General features: G+C 39.9%; 1 protein-coding gene across 2 annotated transcripts in view; it reads left to right on the forward strand.

Moving 5' to 3' along the window:
• The window catches only part of LOC306960814 (phosphatidylinositol-3-phosphate phosphatase MTMR7-like), a 30,746-nt gene extending 14,268 nt beyond the window's left edge, over window positions 1–16,478 (forward strand). The window contains exons 3-14 of one of the 2 annotated variants that reach the window (XM_079553384.1): window positions 455–617; window positions 3,501–3,658; window positions 4,069–4,197; window positions 5,320–5,454; window positions 5,604–5,775; window positions 7,185–7,294; window positions 7,388–7,513; window positions 7,601–7,650; window positions 11,085–11,285; window positions 11,351–11,485; window positions 14,034–14,151; window positions 16,155–16,478. In XM_079553384.1, the coding sequence (XP_079409510.1) occupies window positions 455–617; window positions 3,501–3,658; window positions 4,069–4,197; window positions 5,320–5,454; window positions 5,604–5,775; window positions 7,185–7,294; window positions 7,388–7,513; window positions 7,601–7,650; window positions 11,085–11,285; window positions 11,351–11,485; window positions 14,034–14,151; window positions 16,155–16,457 (1,800 nt within the window). In that variant the 3' untranslated portion in view covers window positions 16,458–16,478. The remainder of the gene's footprint in view (window positions 1–454; window positions 618–3,500; window positions 3,659–4,068; window positions 4,198–5,319; window positions 5,455–5,603; window positions 5,776–7,184; window positions 7,295–7,387; window positions 7,514–7,600; window positions 7,651–11,084; window positions 11,286–11,350; window positions 11,486–14,033; window positions 14,152–16,154) is intronic. The other variant, XM_079553385.1, reaches the window with a different exon arrangement.
• Window positions 16,479–16,701: the final 223 nt, after the last annotated feature.

Consider the following 16,701-nt stretch of genomic DNA (forward strand, 5'->3'; position numbering starts at 1 on the left):
CTGGGATTATTTTCCCTTCGCTTTTCACCTGCCATGGCTCGTGCTTTTGTCTGACATAATAACAAACGGCGCTGTGTGATGATGTCATCAGGCCGCGCTGCTCAGTTTGCTTGCGCAGGTGTGTGGGCTGGCCAGCAGGGGGCAGGTGTGAAACAGAGACCTCTCTTTAATCAAGGCGTACTCGAAATCATTTGTACTTTTATGACTGTCCAGAAAACATAAAATATCATCATAGTGTTTTGATTAATAAATAAATAAAATAAAGATAGACTTTTTTTTAAAGGCAACAAATAATCAAGATTTCGGTTATGACAAAAATAATCGTGATTATTATTTTTTCAATAATCGAGCAGCCCTAGTTTTCACAATCTACAATGACATGAAAACAACTATTATAACCTCGTTGCTAGTTTTCCCCAATCTCTAATGCATGTCCCCCCGATCTGTGTTGCAGATATTGCACAGTATGGTGAGCAGCGTGGACCGCCCGCCTCCGTCCCCCGCGGGCTCTCAGCTCCTCCTCCGCTGTAAGGACTTCCGGATCTTTCAGCTGCTCGTCCCACAGGAGAGGGACTGCGTAGACCTGCAGAGCTCGCTGACCCGGCTGTCCAGACCAGGTGTGTCCGAGCGAGCAGGTGTCGGGAACAGCTGCTTTACACAGGCGGCGTCTTGATGACAGAGCGGCAACAAATATAGGGGTTCGGCAGCGATGCAGTACTTGATTTTGTTACTTGAATAAAAGTACATACACAATACTACTACAGTGGATTAAATGTAATAACTAACACAAATAGTACATAAGTAAAGTACAGATCTTCAAAAACTCTACTTAAGTGCAGTACTGTAGTAAAAATTGGTATATTTAATTATTTTATTTTATTTTTTACTTATTAATTGTCCGTGAGAGTAAATACTACGCTGAGAGACTACACAGAGATAATTTTTTTCACTCAAACTTGGCTGTAAATACTGTTTAAGTGGCGTTAGCCCGTTAGCTTCTTCTTCGTGATTCCATTAGTGTGTATTGGTGGCTCCGGTTCGGTGGCAGGAAAGTTGCAATCCGGCAAATCTGGATTTAACCTCTTAACTCCCACCTGAACGGATCCCATTTTCTCCAGTTTGGCTTTACCCTAATCAAAAAGCTGCTTGGGGGAAAAAAAAAAGCACCAAAACAGCCACGAAAAATTAGAAGAAAACAAGGATGTAAATGCAACAAAAATGTGACAAAAGTTCAACAAAAAAATGACAAAAATTCAACAAAAAAAGTGACAAAAATTCAACAAAAATGTGACAAAAATTCAACAAAAAGTGAAAAAAAACTCAACCAAAATGTGACAAAAATTCAACAAAAAAATGACAAAAATTCAACAAAAATGTGACAAAAACTCAACAAAAATGTGACAAAAATGCAACAAAAAAATGACAAAAACTCAACAAAAAAAGTGACAAAAAACTCAACCAAAAAGTGACAGATATTCAACAAAAATTCAACAAAAAGTGACAAAAATTCAACAAAAAGTGACAAAAAAGTCAACAAAAATGTGACAAAAATTCAACAAAAAAATGACAAAAATTCAACAAAAATGTGACAAAAACTCAACCAAAAGTGACAAAAAACTCAACCAAAATGTGAGATATTCAACAAAAAGTCAACAAAAAAAGTGACAAAAATTCAACAAAAAATTTAAAAAAATTCAACAAAAATGTCCCATAAAAGAATAAAAAAAAACAACACAAGGTGACACAACACAGCAATAACGCAAGGAAAAAGATCAGTTTTGTGGGTCTTAGCTTTCAAATGAGCTGTTACACAGGCCTATGTAATAGCCAAAGAGGACAGAATGCATTTGGTTTAGGCGGGTGGTAAGAGGTTAACAAAACTATCTTTAATTCAAAAACAGTTTATTGCGATACATGGTTTCCGATACGTATCACAACAAAGAGTTTTTGCGATATATTATTTATTGCAGAACAGTTTGATAGCGGGGAGGGGATGAAGGACCTCTTAGTCTTCGTCTTACACTGAGGATGCCAGCAGACAGTCGGTGCAGTAGGTTATAATAGAATGTGAGCTTGGCTGAAATCCTCCTCACACCTATTAAATGTACTGACTGGTCGCGATGACTTTAGAAAATCATATTCAGTTATACTTCTGCTCCATTGGCCACTAAACATCATCTTATAATATGCTAATTAGGGATGTCACGGTTACCGGTGTAGCAGTAAAGCCCGGTAACAATGTTGACAATAATAATTACCGTCTTGTTTTTGAAAAAATACATTATCTCGGTGGATTACGGCGCCCGCGGTTTAGGCAAAGTGAGCCTCATGAGCCGCCGTCTCATCTGCTGAAGCTGCCGCAGGCGCCTCTGTAGCTACAACCAAAACTTTCCCGAAGCTGGAATCATGTCCGAGACGACAGCGCAGGATCAGCTTCAGAGACCGAGCCTGAAGTCTGGACATGTTTTGGGTATTTTAAGAAGCTGAAGGACAGTTTTCCTGTTTGCGGATCCTGCAGGAAAAAGTGTCTCTAAAGCAGCAAGACTTCGAACCTCTGACTCTCCTGCGTCACCGTCTCCCACAGCTCTATAGCAGGAAGCTAACGTTAGCGCTTTAGCTGATATGCTGATGTGGGACTTTAGGAGATTGTAACGAGTCGCCCCATAGTGCGGCTGCAGCGCCACCGCCAGCGTAAGCCGTGTCCGGATACCTCCGCACAATGGCACAATCCGTTACGGGGCTCCCGGTGCAGATTACAATAGATTCACTCTCGCCGCAGCTTTATGAATTTAACAATGATCACTGTCTGATGGCATTTCCCAAATCTGCAACGCGAAAGCTCACTGGAAGGAAACAAACTGAGGACAATTTTCCTGATATAGACGGTTTATCTATCTTCTTATGTTCTAAAATATTCTTCTTCTTCGTTTCTGACGTTATAAATAGTCCATGTAATAACCTCAAAAAGATCAACAACACATCGTTATAGTTCCTTTACTTTGATGTGAAAAGGCTTTGTATTTTTTTTTTAAACATAATAAGCACTGTAAACCTTTTTGAAACGATTTCAGTTTGTGCAGGACTATCAATGCTTTCTGAACATATTAACACACATTTTAAAAAAATACCGCAATAAAACCGAAAACCACAATAATCACAACAACCGTGAGGTAAAATGTTCATACCGTGACAGCCCTACTGCTAATAATAGAGAAATGACAGAAATTAGCAGCACAGCAGTTACAGAGGTTAGTTCACAGCCAGAAGGTCCAGGTTCGATCCTTACCTGGACGGAGCCTTTCTGTGTGGACTTTTCATGTTCTCCCCGTGTCTGCGTAGGCTCCTCCGGGTACAAAGTTGAACACAGCATAACCTTCTCCATGCATTTGTATTGGGACAGAACACGCCGGTCTCTGATAGTTAACGCCGTCTCTGTAATTTCTCTTCCTCTGACCAGCTTGTCCAGCCTCTTACATTTTTCCTCTGGTTTCGTCTTTCAGAGAAGTACAGCGAGCTTTATTGCATGTCGTTCAACCCAAACGTGAACAAAGAGGAGCGAGAGGAGTCCTGGAGTTTCATCGACCTCGCGGCCGACTATAAGAGGATGGGCGTCCCCAACAACCTCTGGGTCCAGACTATGGCCAACAGCGAATACAGGGTTTGTCCTGAAGTCACACATGTTCACAGGCACCAAAACACCCAGGAGACGCTGAAGCCAAACTAAAATAGTAATAGGTGAAGCAATTGTGATGAACTATTTTAACAACAGATTATTCTTTGTTTGTTTTGTGGTTAATTGCTTGTTATATATTTCATTCAGCAAAAGTTTATTACCACAGATATTTGCTCACCTGACTTTTAATAATTATGTGCGAACAATTTCAAGTCAACCTTAATTGTCTTGATTATTCACAGTTGGCCACATTTAGGGCCAATAGAATAAAAGCATCAAAAGCTTCCTCTGCTAAAGGAAGTGTCGTCCAAAGCTAGTTTATCAGAATCCATTCATATGTATTTTATTGTCTTTTTACAGTCGTTTCGAATAACTAAATAATGCCTCCGTTTCAGATCTGCGACACCTACCCCTCTGAGCTGTTTGTGCCTAAATCTGCCACTCCGGCCGTGATCGTCGGGAGCTCCAGGTTCAGGAGCAGAGGACGCTTCCCAGTGCTCTCCTACTTCCACCAGGACACACTGGTCAGTAGGGTTGGTCCATATCATACCGTGCACGGTAATACCGGTTTAGAATTTGGACACCGGTGTAACTTTCATAGTAGATTATCAGACATCATTTGCATGCGCAGCTCATGTCAGAACCACACGGAGATGCTGCGCTCAGAGTCACTCAGAGCAGCAGCAGAAACATGACTGTGGAGCTTCAGGGGCAGCGCTTAAAAAATCTAATGATATGAAGGAAGTTTGTCGTTTTTGTTGTTCATATTTACGAGGAAAGGGCTCAGAATTTGCGTCTTGGATGAACTCCGGGGAGTTGTAGCATCACTTTGCTCGCTAGCTAACTTTCTGGCGCCAACAACAATACGAAGAAAACCACGTCGCAAACGCGGGCGTGCGTGCGTGGCGCTCGGATCGGGGGAGAGACGCGAACAGGAGAGAGGGAGATATAGTGAATCCTTTGAAAGTTACAATTAATTTAACCCATGTTTCTGGCAAACACGTGTCCTAAACACGTTATTGCCTGACAGTAAAAACACGTGTAAACTGCACAGAGGAGGGTGAACTTACAGGAGCATTTTGCTGTTATGGAGATGAAGGTGCAGATAATTGTAGCAATATTCTTTGATCTTATCTCCTGTGTTTTTTATAGATTTAGGTGAATTTAAATGAATAAAAAGAAAAAATAGCTGTAAATGAATTTTACCCATCGGCGAAAGGCTTTGATTTTCATGTATTTTGCCAGGTGTAAATTATATCGCCAAATATACCGTCAGCATGATTTTTCTTTTTCATACCGTGATATACATTTTTGGCCATATCGCCCAGCCCTACTGGTCAGTAACAGACATTTCCACCAGGACTCACTGGTCAGTAACAGACACTTCCACCAGGACACACTGGTCGTTTAATTCTGAAAATTAAATTAAATTGAGATGGCAGCATAAATGTTCCTACAGTGACAATAACATCCACAAATATAAAACCTTTGCCTCATTGTATTTTCCGCTAATAATGACTTTAAGATGTAATTAAAACCCTCTGCTCTTGACCCATTAGCACTAAGTCAAGAGCTAATGGGACTCTCAGTACAATAAACAAAAGAGAAAATACAGTTAAATGTTACGGTTTTGGGATGTTTTGCAGGCCGCGGTTTGCAGATGCAGTCAGCCTCTGTCCGGGTTCAGTGGGCGCTGTCAGGAAGACGAGGTGATGCTTCAGGCGATAATGAAATCCAACCCGGGCAGCGACTACATCTATGTGGTAGATACAAGACCCAAGGTAATGCAGAGTGATGTCTTTACCGTGTCTTATGTTGACGACTTTTCCTCAGGCATTTTATCCAGAGAAAATGCTTGATTGTGTCCAGCGTGAACAACGGGCGGTGTGTTTGTAAGGCATTCATTCCCTTGTGCCGTTTTTGTGTTTAGTTGAACGCGATGGCGAATAAAGCGGCAGGAAAAGGCTACGAGAACGAGGACCACTACACCAACATCAAACTGCAGTTCATCGGGATCGAGAACATTCACGTGATGAGGAGCAGCCAGCAGAAAATCATCGACGGTGAGAAGAATGGCAGATCGTCTGTTTTAGGGTTTCAAGGTTAAACATATAATTCATATAATTAACCTCTTAACTCCCTCCTGAACCGAGAGGATCTTTTTCCTCACGTCATCAGATTTTTTTTCCATCATTTTTTTTTGTTGGGTGTTCAACTCATTTTTGTAGCTTTGTTGTCATTTTTTATCGAATTTCTGTCATTTTTTTGTCACATTTTTGTAATTTTTTTGTCCTATTTTTGTCATTTTTTCGTCATTTTTTTATCCAATTTTTGTCATTTTTTGTCACATTTTTGTATTTTTTTTGTCAAATTTTTATCACATTTTTGTAATTTTTTTGTCACATTTTGTCCATTTTTTTGTTGGGTGTTCAACTCATTTTTGTAGCTTTGTTGTCACTTTTTTATCATTTTTTTATCGAATTTCTGTCATTTTTTTGTCACATTTCTGTCATTTTTTTGTCACATTTCTGTCATTTTTTTGTCACATTTCTGTCATTTTTTCGCAATTTTTTAATCAAATTTTTGTAATTTTTTTGTCCCATTTTTGTAATTTTTTGTCACATTTCTGTCATTTTTTTGTCACATTTCTGTCATTTTTTGGTCACATTTCTGTCATTTTTTGGTCACATTTTTGTCATTTTTTCGCAATTTTTTATCAAATTTTTGTAATTTTTTTGTCACATTTCTGTCATTTTTTGGTCACATTTTTGTCATTTTTTCATCAATTTTTTGTCACATTTTTGTATTTTTTTTGTCACATTTTGTCCATTTTTTTGTTGGGTGTTCAACTCATTTTTGTTGCTTTGTTGTCGAATTTCTGTCATTTTATTGTCACATTTCTGTCATTTTTTTGTCACATTTCTGTCATTTTTTTGTCAAATTTTTGTCATTTTATTGTCACATTTCTGTCATTTTTTTGTCACATTTCTGTCATTTTTTTGTCACATTTCTCTCATTTTTTTGTCACATTTCTCTCATTTTTTTTATAAAATTTTTGACATTTTTTTGTCACATTTTTGTCATTTTTTTGTCACATTTTTGTCATTTTTTTGTCACATTTTGTAATTTTTTGTCAATTTCTTGTGTCATTTTTGTGACATTTTTGCCAGTGTTTTCTCACATTTGTCACATTTCAATCATTGTTTTCATCTCAGTTTTGTTGCTATTTTCACAGCTTTTTTCCAGAAGCTTTTGGGACTGGGGTAAAGCCAAACTGGAGAAAATGTGCTCGGTTCAGGTGGGAGTTAAGGGGTTAAATGTTAAATGTGTAATATGTGTCCCATACACTAAAAGGAATGTTGGCTGCGACCCTAACTTGTTTACAGCATACATGAACCTTTCACCACATCCTGACTCTTCACCTGCTTGGAAATGTATTACAAAAATGTTAGCTTCAGGACTTTCTTCTGCGTTTCACACTCTTCCCATCTTGTGCCATGTTCCTCCACAGTGGGCGAGCTGCGGACCCCCTCCATGACGGACTTCCTGTGGGGCCTGGAGAACTCTGGCTGGCTCAAACACATCAAGGCGGTTCTGGACGCCGGAGTCTTCATCGCTCGGGTCGGTATATTTGAAAAAGCTGGGATGATCTTTGTACTTTCCTCTGTTATCCGTGGTTAATCTCTCCTTGTTCTGGCCGCCGTGTCTCTCCAGGCGGTGGCGGATGAAGGGCTGAGCGTGCTGGTTCACTGCTCAGACGGATGGGACCGAACGGCTCAGGCCTGTTCTGTGGCCAGTGTCCTGCTCGACCCCTTCTACAGGACCATCAAAGGCCTCATGGTGCGGCGCATACTCATACACATACTTGTACGCCCTTTGAACAAGTGTATCTAAAGCCTCTGTCTTGTGTGTAACCCTGAATTGCAGGTGCTGATTGAGAGAGACTGGGTTTCCTTTGGCCACAAGTTCTCCCACAGGTCAGTCAACAATAATCGCCTCGGACGACCTTGAGCTCCGACTATGACATGTGTTCACTCTGATATTGTTTCAAAAGATTCATTTCCACTTGGTTTCAATTAACTGTTAAGATTGAAGGATGTGGAGGAACTGCATTTGACTCATCCTATAGCCGTTCTATAGCACTTATATAGCCAACCTTTTCTCTGGCCTTTTTGGATCCTATATTAAAGTTTGGCGAAGTATGACACATCGGTTTCATGGCATTTATATAATTTCAGTGGTTTCTCCATCATCGTCATATTAGAAGATGATGTGTAGCTGTGTTAATTTTGACAACATATTTTAGTTTAGTTTTAGTCTTCGTCTTTTCACTAAAATGTCATTTAATTTTAGTCAAGATTTAGTCAAAAAAAACGTTTCAATTTTAGTCTAGTTTTAGTCGACTAATATTGCATGTCAATTTAGTCGACTAAAATTTATAATATTCATTCTAGTCATATTCAATCGTGGTCCTCGAGCTGCTTCCACGTGAATAAAGCACAGACCTGTTTGGCAGTGACTTTACATGATATGAGGCTCTTTCAGACGGTCAACAGAAGTTTGGATGATTTTAGTCTCTCTTTTTCTTTTTTTTTTAGATTCTTTATTTGTAAATTTTAGCACTTTAAAGATGGGTACAATTTATGTATGTGTGCTGTGCAAACATGAGCACAGCATTATTATTCACTTTGACAGAACCCATCAAAAAACAAATAGAAAAAACAGAAAAACAAACAAACAGAAACAGAACTTCAGGGAGTGACCACTACATTGTCTTTAACGTCGGACTCACAGAATCAAACCAGGCGTTTTAATTTTTATATAGGTGACCCATTTTTCCCAATACTCTAAAAACTTCTCTTGTTTTTGGTATACAAATGCCGTCAGCTCTTCCATTTAAAAAAATATTCATTGTTTATATCCCACCATGCAGATAAAGTGGGAATATCTTGTGATAACCATTTCTGAGTTATGCATTTCTTGCTTGCCACCAACAGGATGCTTAACAAATACTTTTTTTCTCCATTCCTGTGGTAAGCATCCAAAGTAAACAGTTTTTATTTCGAAAGGAAATATACATTTGAAAATGTCTTGTAATGCTCTGTGAATGTTCATCCAATATTGTTTGATAAGTGGGCAATTCCATAGGATGTGAAAGTGATCTGCACGTTGGTCCCCACATTTTCTCCAACAAATAGGAGGTCGACCGTCAATGTGTGTTTTTTGACATGGAGTGATAAAGAATCTTATTATTGTTTTCCAACCATATTCCTTCCATCTCTGTGAGTTTTTACATTTCCATTGGAGTTTCCATATTGTTGTCCATTCTTCCTCTGATATTGTTAGTCTCTCTTTTTCATTTTTATTTAGTCTTATTTTAGTCGACTAAAATATCTGGACATTTTAGTCATAGTTTTAGTCTCATGAGAAACGTTTAATTTAGTTTTAGTCCAATTTTAGTCGTCAAAAATATCACTTTGACTAAAATTAAGACTAAATATTTTAGACACTGATGTGTAGTGGTCATTGGATGTGTATTATATAGGGATGCACGATATTAACTTACTATATATGCAATACAGCGGCGCAATATTGCATTAACAATATTATTGTGACTAACGACACTAACGACATGTTCCATTCAAGTTTTTCAGCTAGCAGAAGTCATTAAAAAAAAAATCAGGATCAGGATCAAATTGAACTAAATTGGGAAATGTTTATGTAATTGTAAATATACATAGATATATATACGGTTTGTTCATTGTTTGTTTTTGGCTGAGTTGTGTTGATCTCAGCTAGATGACACAACTTGTGGCTTCTTGCGATACGGATATTGCATTTCTTAAAATTGAGATGCAATATTTTTTGTGATTTTTTTTGTGCAGCCTTAGTATGATGCCACAAAAAGCGGAAAAGGTACTGAATATAATTTAGCAAGTAGTTCCAACGTTAATTCGTATCTAATGTAAAATCTCAAAAGGTCTGTACGTTCATTAAGGATTTCTAACCCTTTGACATCACCTAAATGTAGTAGATGGATTGACAACAGCTGAAAACACCTGGATCATTCACAATTTGCTGTATTTGATGGCTAAATGCTTTCGGCTATAGATACAGACGGCATCTCGTCATAGAAGAGGGCGGGGCTTCGCCGAGGGGGGAAATAGAATCTTTAGAGAAACACAATTTTCACTCTTTTTAGCCATTTTCTGGTGAAATATGAACTTATTTATCACATAAATAAAGTCAAGTGTAAATCGGGCCCATAAGGATATTTTCTCACAGCAGATTGTTCAGGAGAAGTGAAAAAACGGCAGTTGCAGCAAGCGCTAGCTAACCGTTAGCATTAGCCCGATGCTAACATGTAGCATGAAGTTAGCATTCTCCGTTATTCATGTATTTATGGACTGTTGAACCACTTTGCTCCTCCCCGTGTCTTTGTTTCTTTATTTAGTAGAAACTATAATCATAATTCAGCGTTTGTTACAGTAGTTTATGAATAATTAGACAAAGTTTATATATTTTCAAAATTGTTTTCAAAAATGACCATAACCGTTGAGGGGAAAACAATTTAGAAAAAATCTAAACTTTCTCTAATTATTCAAAAACTACTGTAACAAATGCTGAATTGTGATTATAGTTTTCTACTAAATAAAGATACATGACATGGAGTGGAGTAAAGTGGTTCAACAGCCCATAAATACATGAATAACGGAGAATGCTAACTTCATGCTACATGTTAGCATCGGGCTAATGCTAACGGTAAGCTAGCGCTAGCTACAACTGCCGTTTTTTTCACTTCTATTGAACAATCTGCTGTGAGAAAATATTCACATGGGCCTGATTTACACTTGACTTTATTTATGTGATAAATAAGTTCATATTCCACCAGAAGATGGCTAAAAAGAGGGAAAATTGTGTTTCTCTAAAGATTCTATTTTCCCCCTCGGAGAAGCCACGCCCCCTTTTATGACGAGATGCCGTCTGTATCTATAGGAAATACATTGAGCAGGCTGACGGACAGGCCGGCTTGCTAATTGTCCACATACATTGGGATCTAGCGCCGCTTTTTCCCCATTTAAATCATTGGGAAAGTTGACAAACAAAAGGAGTTTACTATAAGGAGTTGGGGTCAGTAGCTCTGCCTTAGGTAACGGTTCAAAACATTTGCGGTAATTGAAAGAAGCAGTGTCTCTGACGCAGCGCAGGGATGAAAGAAGGTCAGGCTGCTATTCTTGATTCTGGGACACAAAATTTGGGTCACACCAAATTCATTTTACCACCTCAACCTAACCATGTTTGTTCCTGATAATAACCTGCAGTGGAGCGGCACAGTTGAGTCTTAATCAGCATTATCCAGGTTATTCAGGTAGTATAATGTAAATCCCATTGGTGTATTTGTCCTTTGCAGATACGGTCACCTGGACACGGACCCTAAGGAGGTGTCTCCAGTCCTGGACCAGTTCTTGGAGAGCGTGTGGCAGCTGTCCGAGCAGTTCCCCTGTGCCTTCGAGTTCAACGAGAGCTTCCTGACCGCCATCCACATGCACGTCTACTCCTGCCAGTACGGCACCTTCCTGGGAAACTGCCAGAAGGAGAGGCGCGACATGAGGTGGGTCTCCCGGTCCATTCCCGGACTTTTAAAAACTCACCGACGTCTCCTTTTCTCCTGCGCAGACTTCGCGAGAGGAGTCACTCGGTGTGGCCTCAGCTGTGGAAGGAACGCGCTCAGTTCATGAACCCGCTGTACAAGGCCGAGCAGAGCCAGAGCCACGGCATCCTGCGACCAAACACCTCCCCCTTCTGCTTCAAGTAAGACCACGGACTGAACCAGGACAAGCTCAAGGGCTTTAAAAATCATTAAGGAAACCGTGCAATTAAATATCAATTCGTTTTAATGACATGGTTCCACACGTTTTGTAATCAACTTTTTAAATCAATATGTGACTTGTTATTTCGGTTTGGTCATTTACAAATGATTCAAAACATTCAAAACATACAAGTCAAGCCATGAACACAATAAATGAGCAGGCGCAGGCAGATGCTAAAGCTTATTGTGCCGGCCCTTCACTTTTTAATCATAAATGCAGCACGTTCATGGTAATAACCATCCGTTCGCTGAATTAACACAGGTGGACCATCGCCCGCTCCAGAAGCATATTTAATTAATTTTCATTCTGTCAAATATTTTTCCATTATTATTGGCTTGTTGCACAATGTGGCTACGCTAGTTCCTCTGAGCTGAAGCTGTGGGCGCTAGTACTTCCTGTCCGTATTCATTTCCATTAAGATTAGCTTAGACCTGTTTGAATCATCGTATTTCCTAAAGATTCTGTGGTGGACAGTGAGTTCCTGGTAGATGATCACTTCCTGCAGGTAAACAAGTTGCTGTACAGTGTAAATATTTCAGCGGAGGAGACTTCTATGTTTATAAGGATCAGTGAGTTTGTCTTGAAGCTAAAGGCTAACATTAATTTCATGCATTAAACAATTTGAAATAGTGGCTAAAATATAAACTAATCTGCATATAAACCATCATTTTTATCTGTATTTATTTTTATTCATTTTTTTTTCATAGCATGTTAGCCTTTAGCTTCAAGACAAACTATCAATCCTTTATGATCACAGGCGTCTCCTCTGAACTCATTGCAACCTACATCAAGGTTTGAACACACAGTAAATGATATATGATCTACCAGGAACTCACTGCTAACCACGTAATCTTTAGAAAATATGATTTTTATTCCAGCAGGTCCGAGCTAATCTCTATAGGAAAAGAATACAGACAGGAAGTACTGGCGCTCACAACTTCAGGTCAGAGGAACTAGCATAGCCATACCGTGCAACAAGTCCATTCTCTTGTAAATATTTTTGAACTGAAAAAGAGACGAAGCTTGTTTTAACTCTTAACTCATTGCAGCAGCTATTCCATAATTTAACTCCTTTGCTTTATAAACAGTGTTTTCTTAATGTAGAATGTACTTGCGGTTTGTCTAAATATATATGTTCCTCTGAGATTATAGTTACTTTCTCGCTGGGTAAACAATATGTGCAAGCATTTAGGGATTTTATTTTGTTTAATTTGGTAAATGAACTTTGCCGTGTACAAATCGACTAAGTCATAGAACTTCAGGATTTTTGATTGGATAAACAGTGAATGTCATAGTTGCATTAACCATAAACCAAATAGATGTCCTCTAAAACAGCGGTTCTCAACCTGGGGGTCGGGATCCCCAAGGGGGTCGCGAGGCAAATTTGGGGGGTCGCCAGATAATTTAGATAAAATAGCCATATTTTCATTAGCAAATAATCTGATATTTTGATGAATTTCAATTTATCATTATTTTTTTTTTATTTTTTTTTAACCCCTTAACTCCCACCTGAACCGAGCACATTTTCTCCAGTTTGGCTTTACCCCAGTCCAAAAGCTTCTGGAAAAAAGCAACAAAACTGAGTCGAAAACAATGATGGAAATGTGACAAAAAAGTGACGAAAACATTGACAAAAAAATGACAAAAATGTGACAAAAAATGAGGGAAAAAATTAGAAAAAAGTGACGAAAAGTTGATGGAAAAGTGGCAAAAATGTCACAAAAATGTCACAAGAAATTGACCAAAAATGGACAAATAAATGACGATGTTGTTACAAAAACATTACAAAAATGTGATAAAAATTTGACAATAAAATTAAAAAAAATTGACAAAAATTGACGAAAAATTGACAAAAAAAAATACAAAAAGTTCCTCTGGGTTCAGGCGGGAGTTAAGAGGTTAAGAATTATGTAGGCTACTATTTCTATTTCTCACGGTGTGACCCGAGCGGGGGTCACGAATCCCTTTTACTGTTAAAATGGGGGTCGTGGCTCCAAAAAGTTGAGAACCACTGCTCTAAAACACCACAAAACTAGAAAAGAAGCTTGAGTAACAATAACAATACATAGAAAAAGGAAAGGAAAATAAATACCCTGTCCATGTTGACATATGTGCAGCCTTGAGTACAACGATACAACAATATAATGCAAAGTGTCATCTGCTGAAATGGCAATACATACATGAGGGATATGTACAGTACAAAAAAAACATTTATAGGATACATCCTGTACATTTAATCCATAAGTTCATAGAAAATATCAGTTTCTGTCAATATTACACAAACGTCCTTCTCAAGTTGCCTGTTGTATCCACTTTCCTTTAAAATATGAACATTTCCACTCTCTCAAATCTTTAACAATAGCAAATGCTGCAACTGCCAACTTGATGCTCCTTGTGTAAACTTAATGAAACCAGTTCTAAGCCCAGGACTGTCCCAGGTCTTCCCGACTCCCTCCTCATCTCCTCGTGTGCTCCTCTCGCGTCCTCAGGATGTGGAAGGGCCTGTACAACCACTCGGAGCGACTGAGCCAGTCTCCCGTCGACCTCCTGTCTGCCGTGAGGACGGAGTCTCAGCAGCTGGAGGATGAACTGACCAATCACGAGGAGGTATCGCCCGGAGGACCCGCCCACCACCACCCAGGCTCCAGACAAGGCATACACTCCACACACGGCTTCGACATCCGCTTCACGTTGTCCATTCCCGAGGAGACGGATCATTCTCATTTCACCTTCGTGTTGTCCTGCAAGTGTAGCTAGTGCACACCTCAAAAAAAAAATCAGGGCATTTAAAAGTCACTAAATTAACTGTGTCAAAATGAAGGCCTTAAAGGAATAGGCCACCGTTTTTACAGACTGAGATATGTTCTTGCCTGAGCTTAGACGAGTTCATTTGTACCTGTCTGGTCTTCACGCGTGCCCTCAGTCACGTAAACACAGCGCAGACGCCGTTAGCATTTAGCCTCTCCCTCTCTCCTCTATAGCTCCAAAACAGGTCAAGATAGAAGCTACCAAGCTCTTCCACGTTTTCCCTATTTAAATATGGTTACGTGAAGCGTTCCACTACAAAGTATAATTACACAAAATGAAACGATGTGGATTTTCTAAGCGGATAAAAAGGGGGAACTATATTGTAAGGCGTAATAATACCAGGAGTAGTTCGAAATGCGCGCAGTAAAGTGAAGATATTGCTGCGCGGTTGTCGAAGTATTCTAAATGCTAAATGCTAACGCCGTCTGTGCTGTGTTTACGTGACTGAGGGCACGAACAAAGACCAGACAGGTACGTATCAACTCGTCTAAGCTCAGGCAAGAACATATCTCGGTATGGAAGAACGGTTCTTCCATACTGAGATAGAGCCCCGTATCTATCTCAGTATGGAAAACTGTTTCTCAGTATGTAAAAACTGTGGCCTGTTCCTTTTAAGGCCACCGTTTTTACATACTGAGATATGTTCTTACCTAACCTTAGCCGAGTTAATATATCCCCGTCTGGTCTTTGTCCGTGTGCTCTGTCACGCAAACGGAGCACATACGCAGCCTCTCCCACATGTCATATAGCTCCAAAAAAGCTCATGATAGAAGCTACCAAGCTCTTCCACGTGTTCCCTATTTAAATAAAGTTTAAATAAAGACTTCCCCCGCTCACTTCCGTCAATAACCTTTAGGAGTTACTGCGCGGACGTTGTGCTCCTCGTATCATTACGCCTCACAATATAGTCCCCTTTTTATCTGCTTATAAAATCAACACGTTACATTTCTGTGTAAATATACTTCGCATGAAAACACTTCACGTAACTTTATTTAAATAGGGAACACGTGGAAGAGCTTGGTAGCTTCTATCGTGAGCTTTTTTGGAGCTACGTGACATGTGGGAGAGGCTGCGTATGTGCTCCGTTTGGTGACAGAGCGCACGGACAAAGACCAGACGGGGATATATTAACTCGACTAAGGTTAGGTAAGAACATATCTCAGTATGTAAAAACAGTGGCCTATTCCTTTAAGGCTTAGCCGAGTTGATACGTACCTGTCTGGTCTTTGTGCCCGTGGAAGAGCTCGGTCGCTTCCAACTTCACCCCCGTTTGGAAATATAGGAATACACTGGGAGAGGCCAAACGCTAACAACATCTTTGGTCGTTGTGCGTGACTGAGGGCACACACAACGACCAGACAGGTACGCATTAACTCGTCTAAGCTCAGGTAAGAACATATCTCAGTGTGTAAAAACGGTGGCCTGTTCCTTTAAATATCATTAAAAAGTGATGGTCTTTTGCAGGGTTTTCTTCTATTTTTTTTTCTCAGTTTTGGCCAATAGAACAGATTCAGGCTCTGAAATTTTGTAAAGTTAAAAGTATCCGTCGAGTTGATTTGGGTAAAGTGTAAAAACCTATAACTTGCACTCTTCACTTTGTCACGTCCTCTCACTGAAAACACGCTTAGTTACCGCCACAGTGCCTCCTTCAAAAAGAAAACTACATCATCCTGACAACACACTCCTGCCCCCTGTTTGTCTGTGATGCTGCATGTCTAATCCAATCACAAAGCAACATTCACGTATTCACAGACCGCAGTGAGATGTTCCTTCATAAACATAAGTCCCTCTTCCCTCCGCAGAGGATCGCAGCCCTGAGCGGTCGTCCAATCACGTGGGAGAAGATTGACGTTCCCCGGAGGAGGATTAACCAATCGCGCTTCTGCGGACCGGACCCGCCCACCTCATACTCTTACCCAATCACCAGCGCCCACAAAAAACTCTGCCACGGACCGGATCGGACGCCGCCGCCGCCGGCCGGAGCTCACGACCCGGACGACCTGAGCGACAGGGAGTCCGGCGTGGGCGACCTGAGCAGCCGGTCGTCCAGCGGCGGCGACTACAGTAAGGACCAGGACGGGTTTAGCACAAAGGAGGGTTTGTGAGGGAAACGGACCTTCTTCTTCCATCACACAAAGGGAGATTCTTTGTTTTTGCCTCTTCGTTTTACTTTAATTTAAGTTGCACAGTTTTATCACTTTTATATCTACTTTTTATTTTTATTTTTATGGTTTATATTGTTAAGGCACTAATGCAGGGTGGACTCTCAGTTATTTAACTCGAGGGACCAGAGCGCACGGGTCTGGAAAAGTCATAAACAGTCTTTGTAGAAGGTTCATACTGTCCTCT

The sequence above is a fragment of the Gobius niger genome (assembly GCF_951799975.1).
Source record: "Gobius niger genome assembly, chromosome: 3".
NCBI lineage: Eukaryota > Metazoa > Chordata > Actinopteri > Gobiiformes > Gobiidae > Gobius > Gobius niger.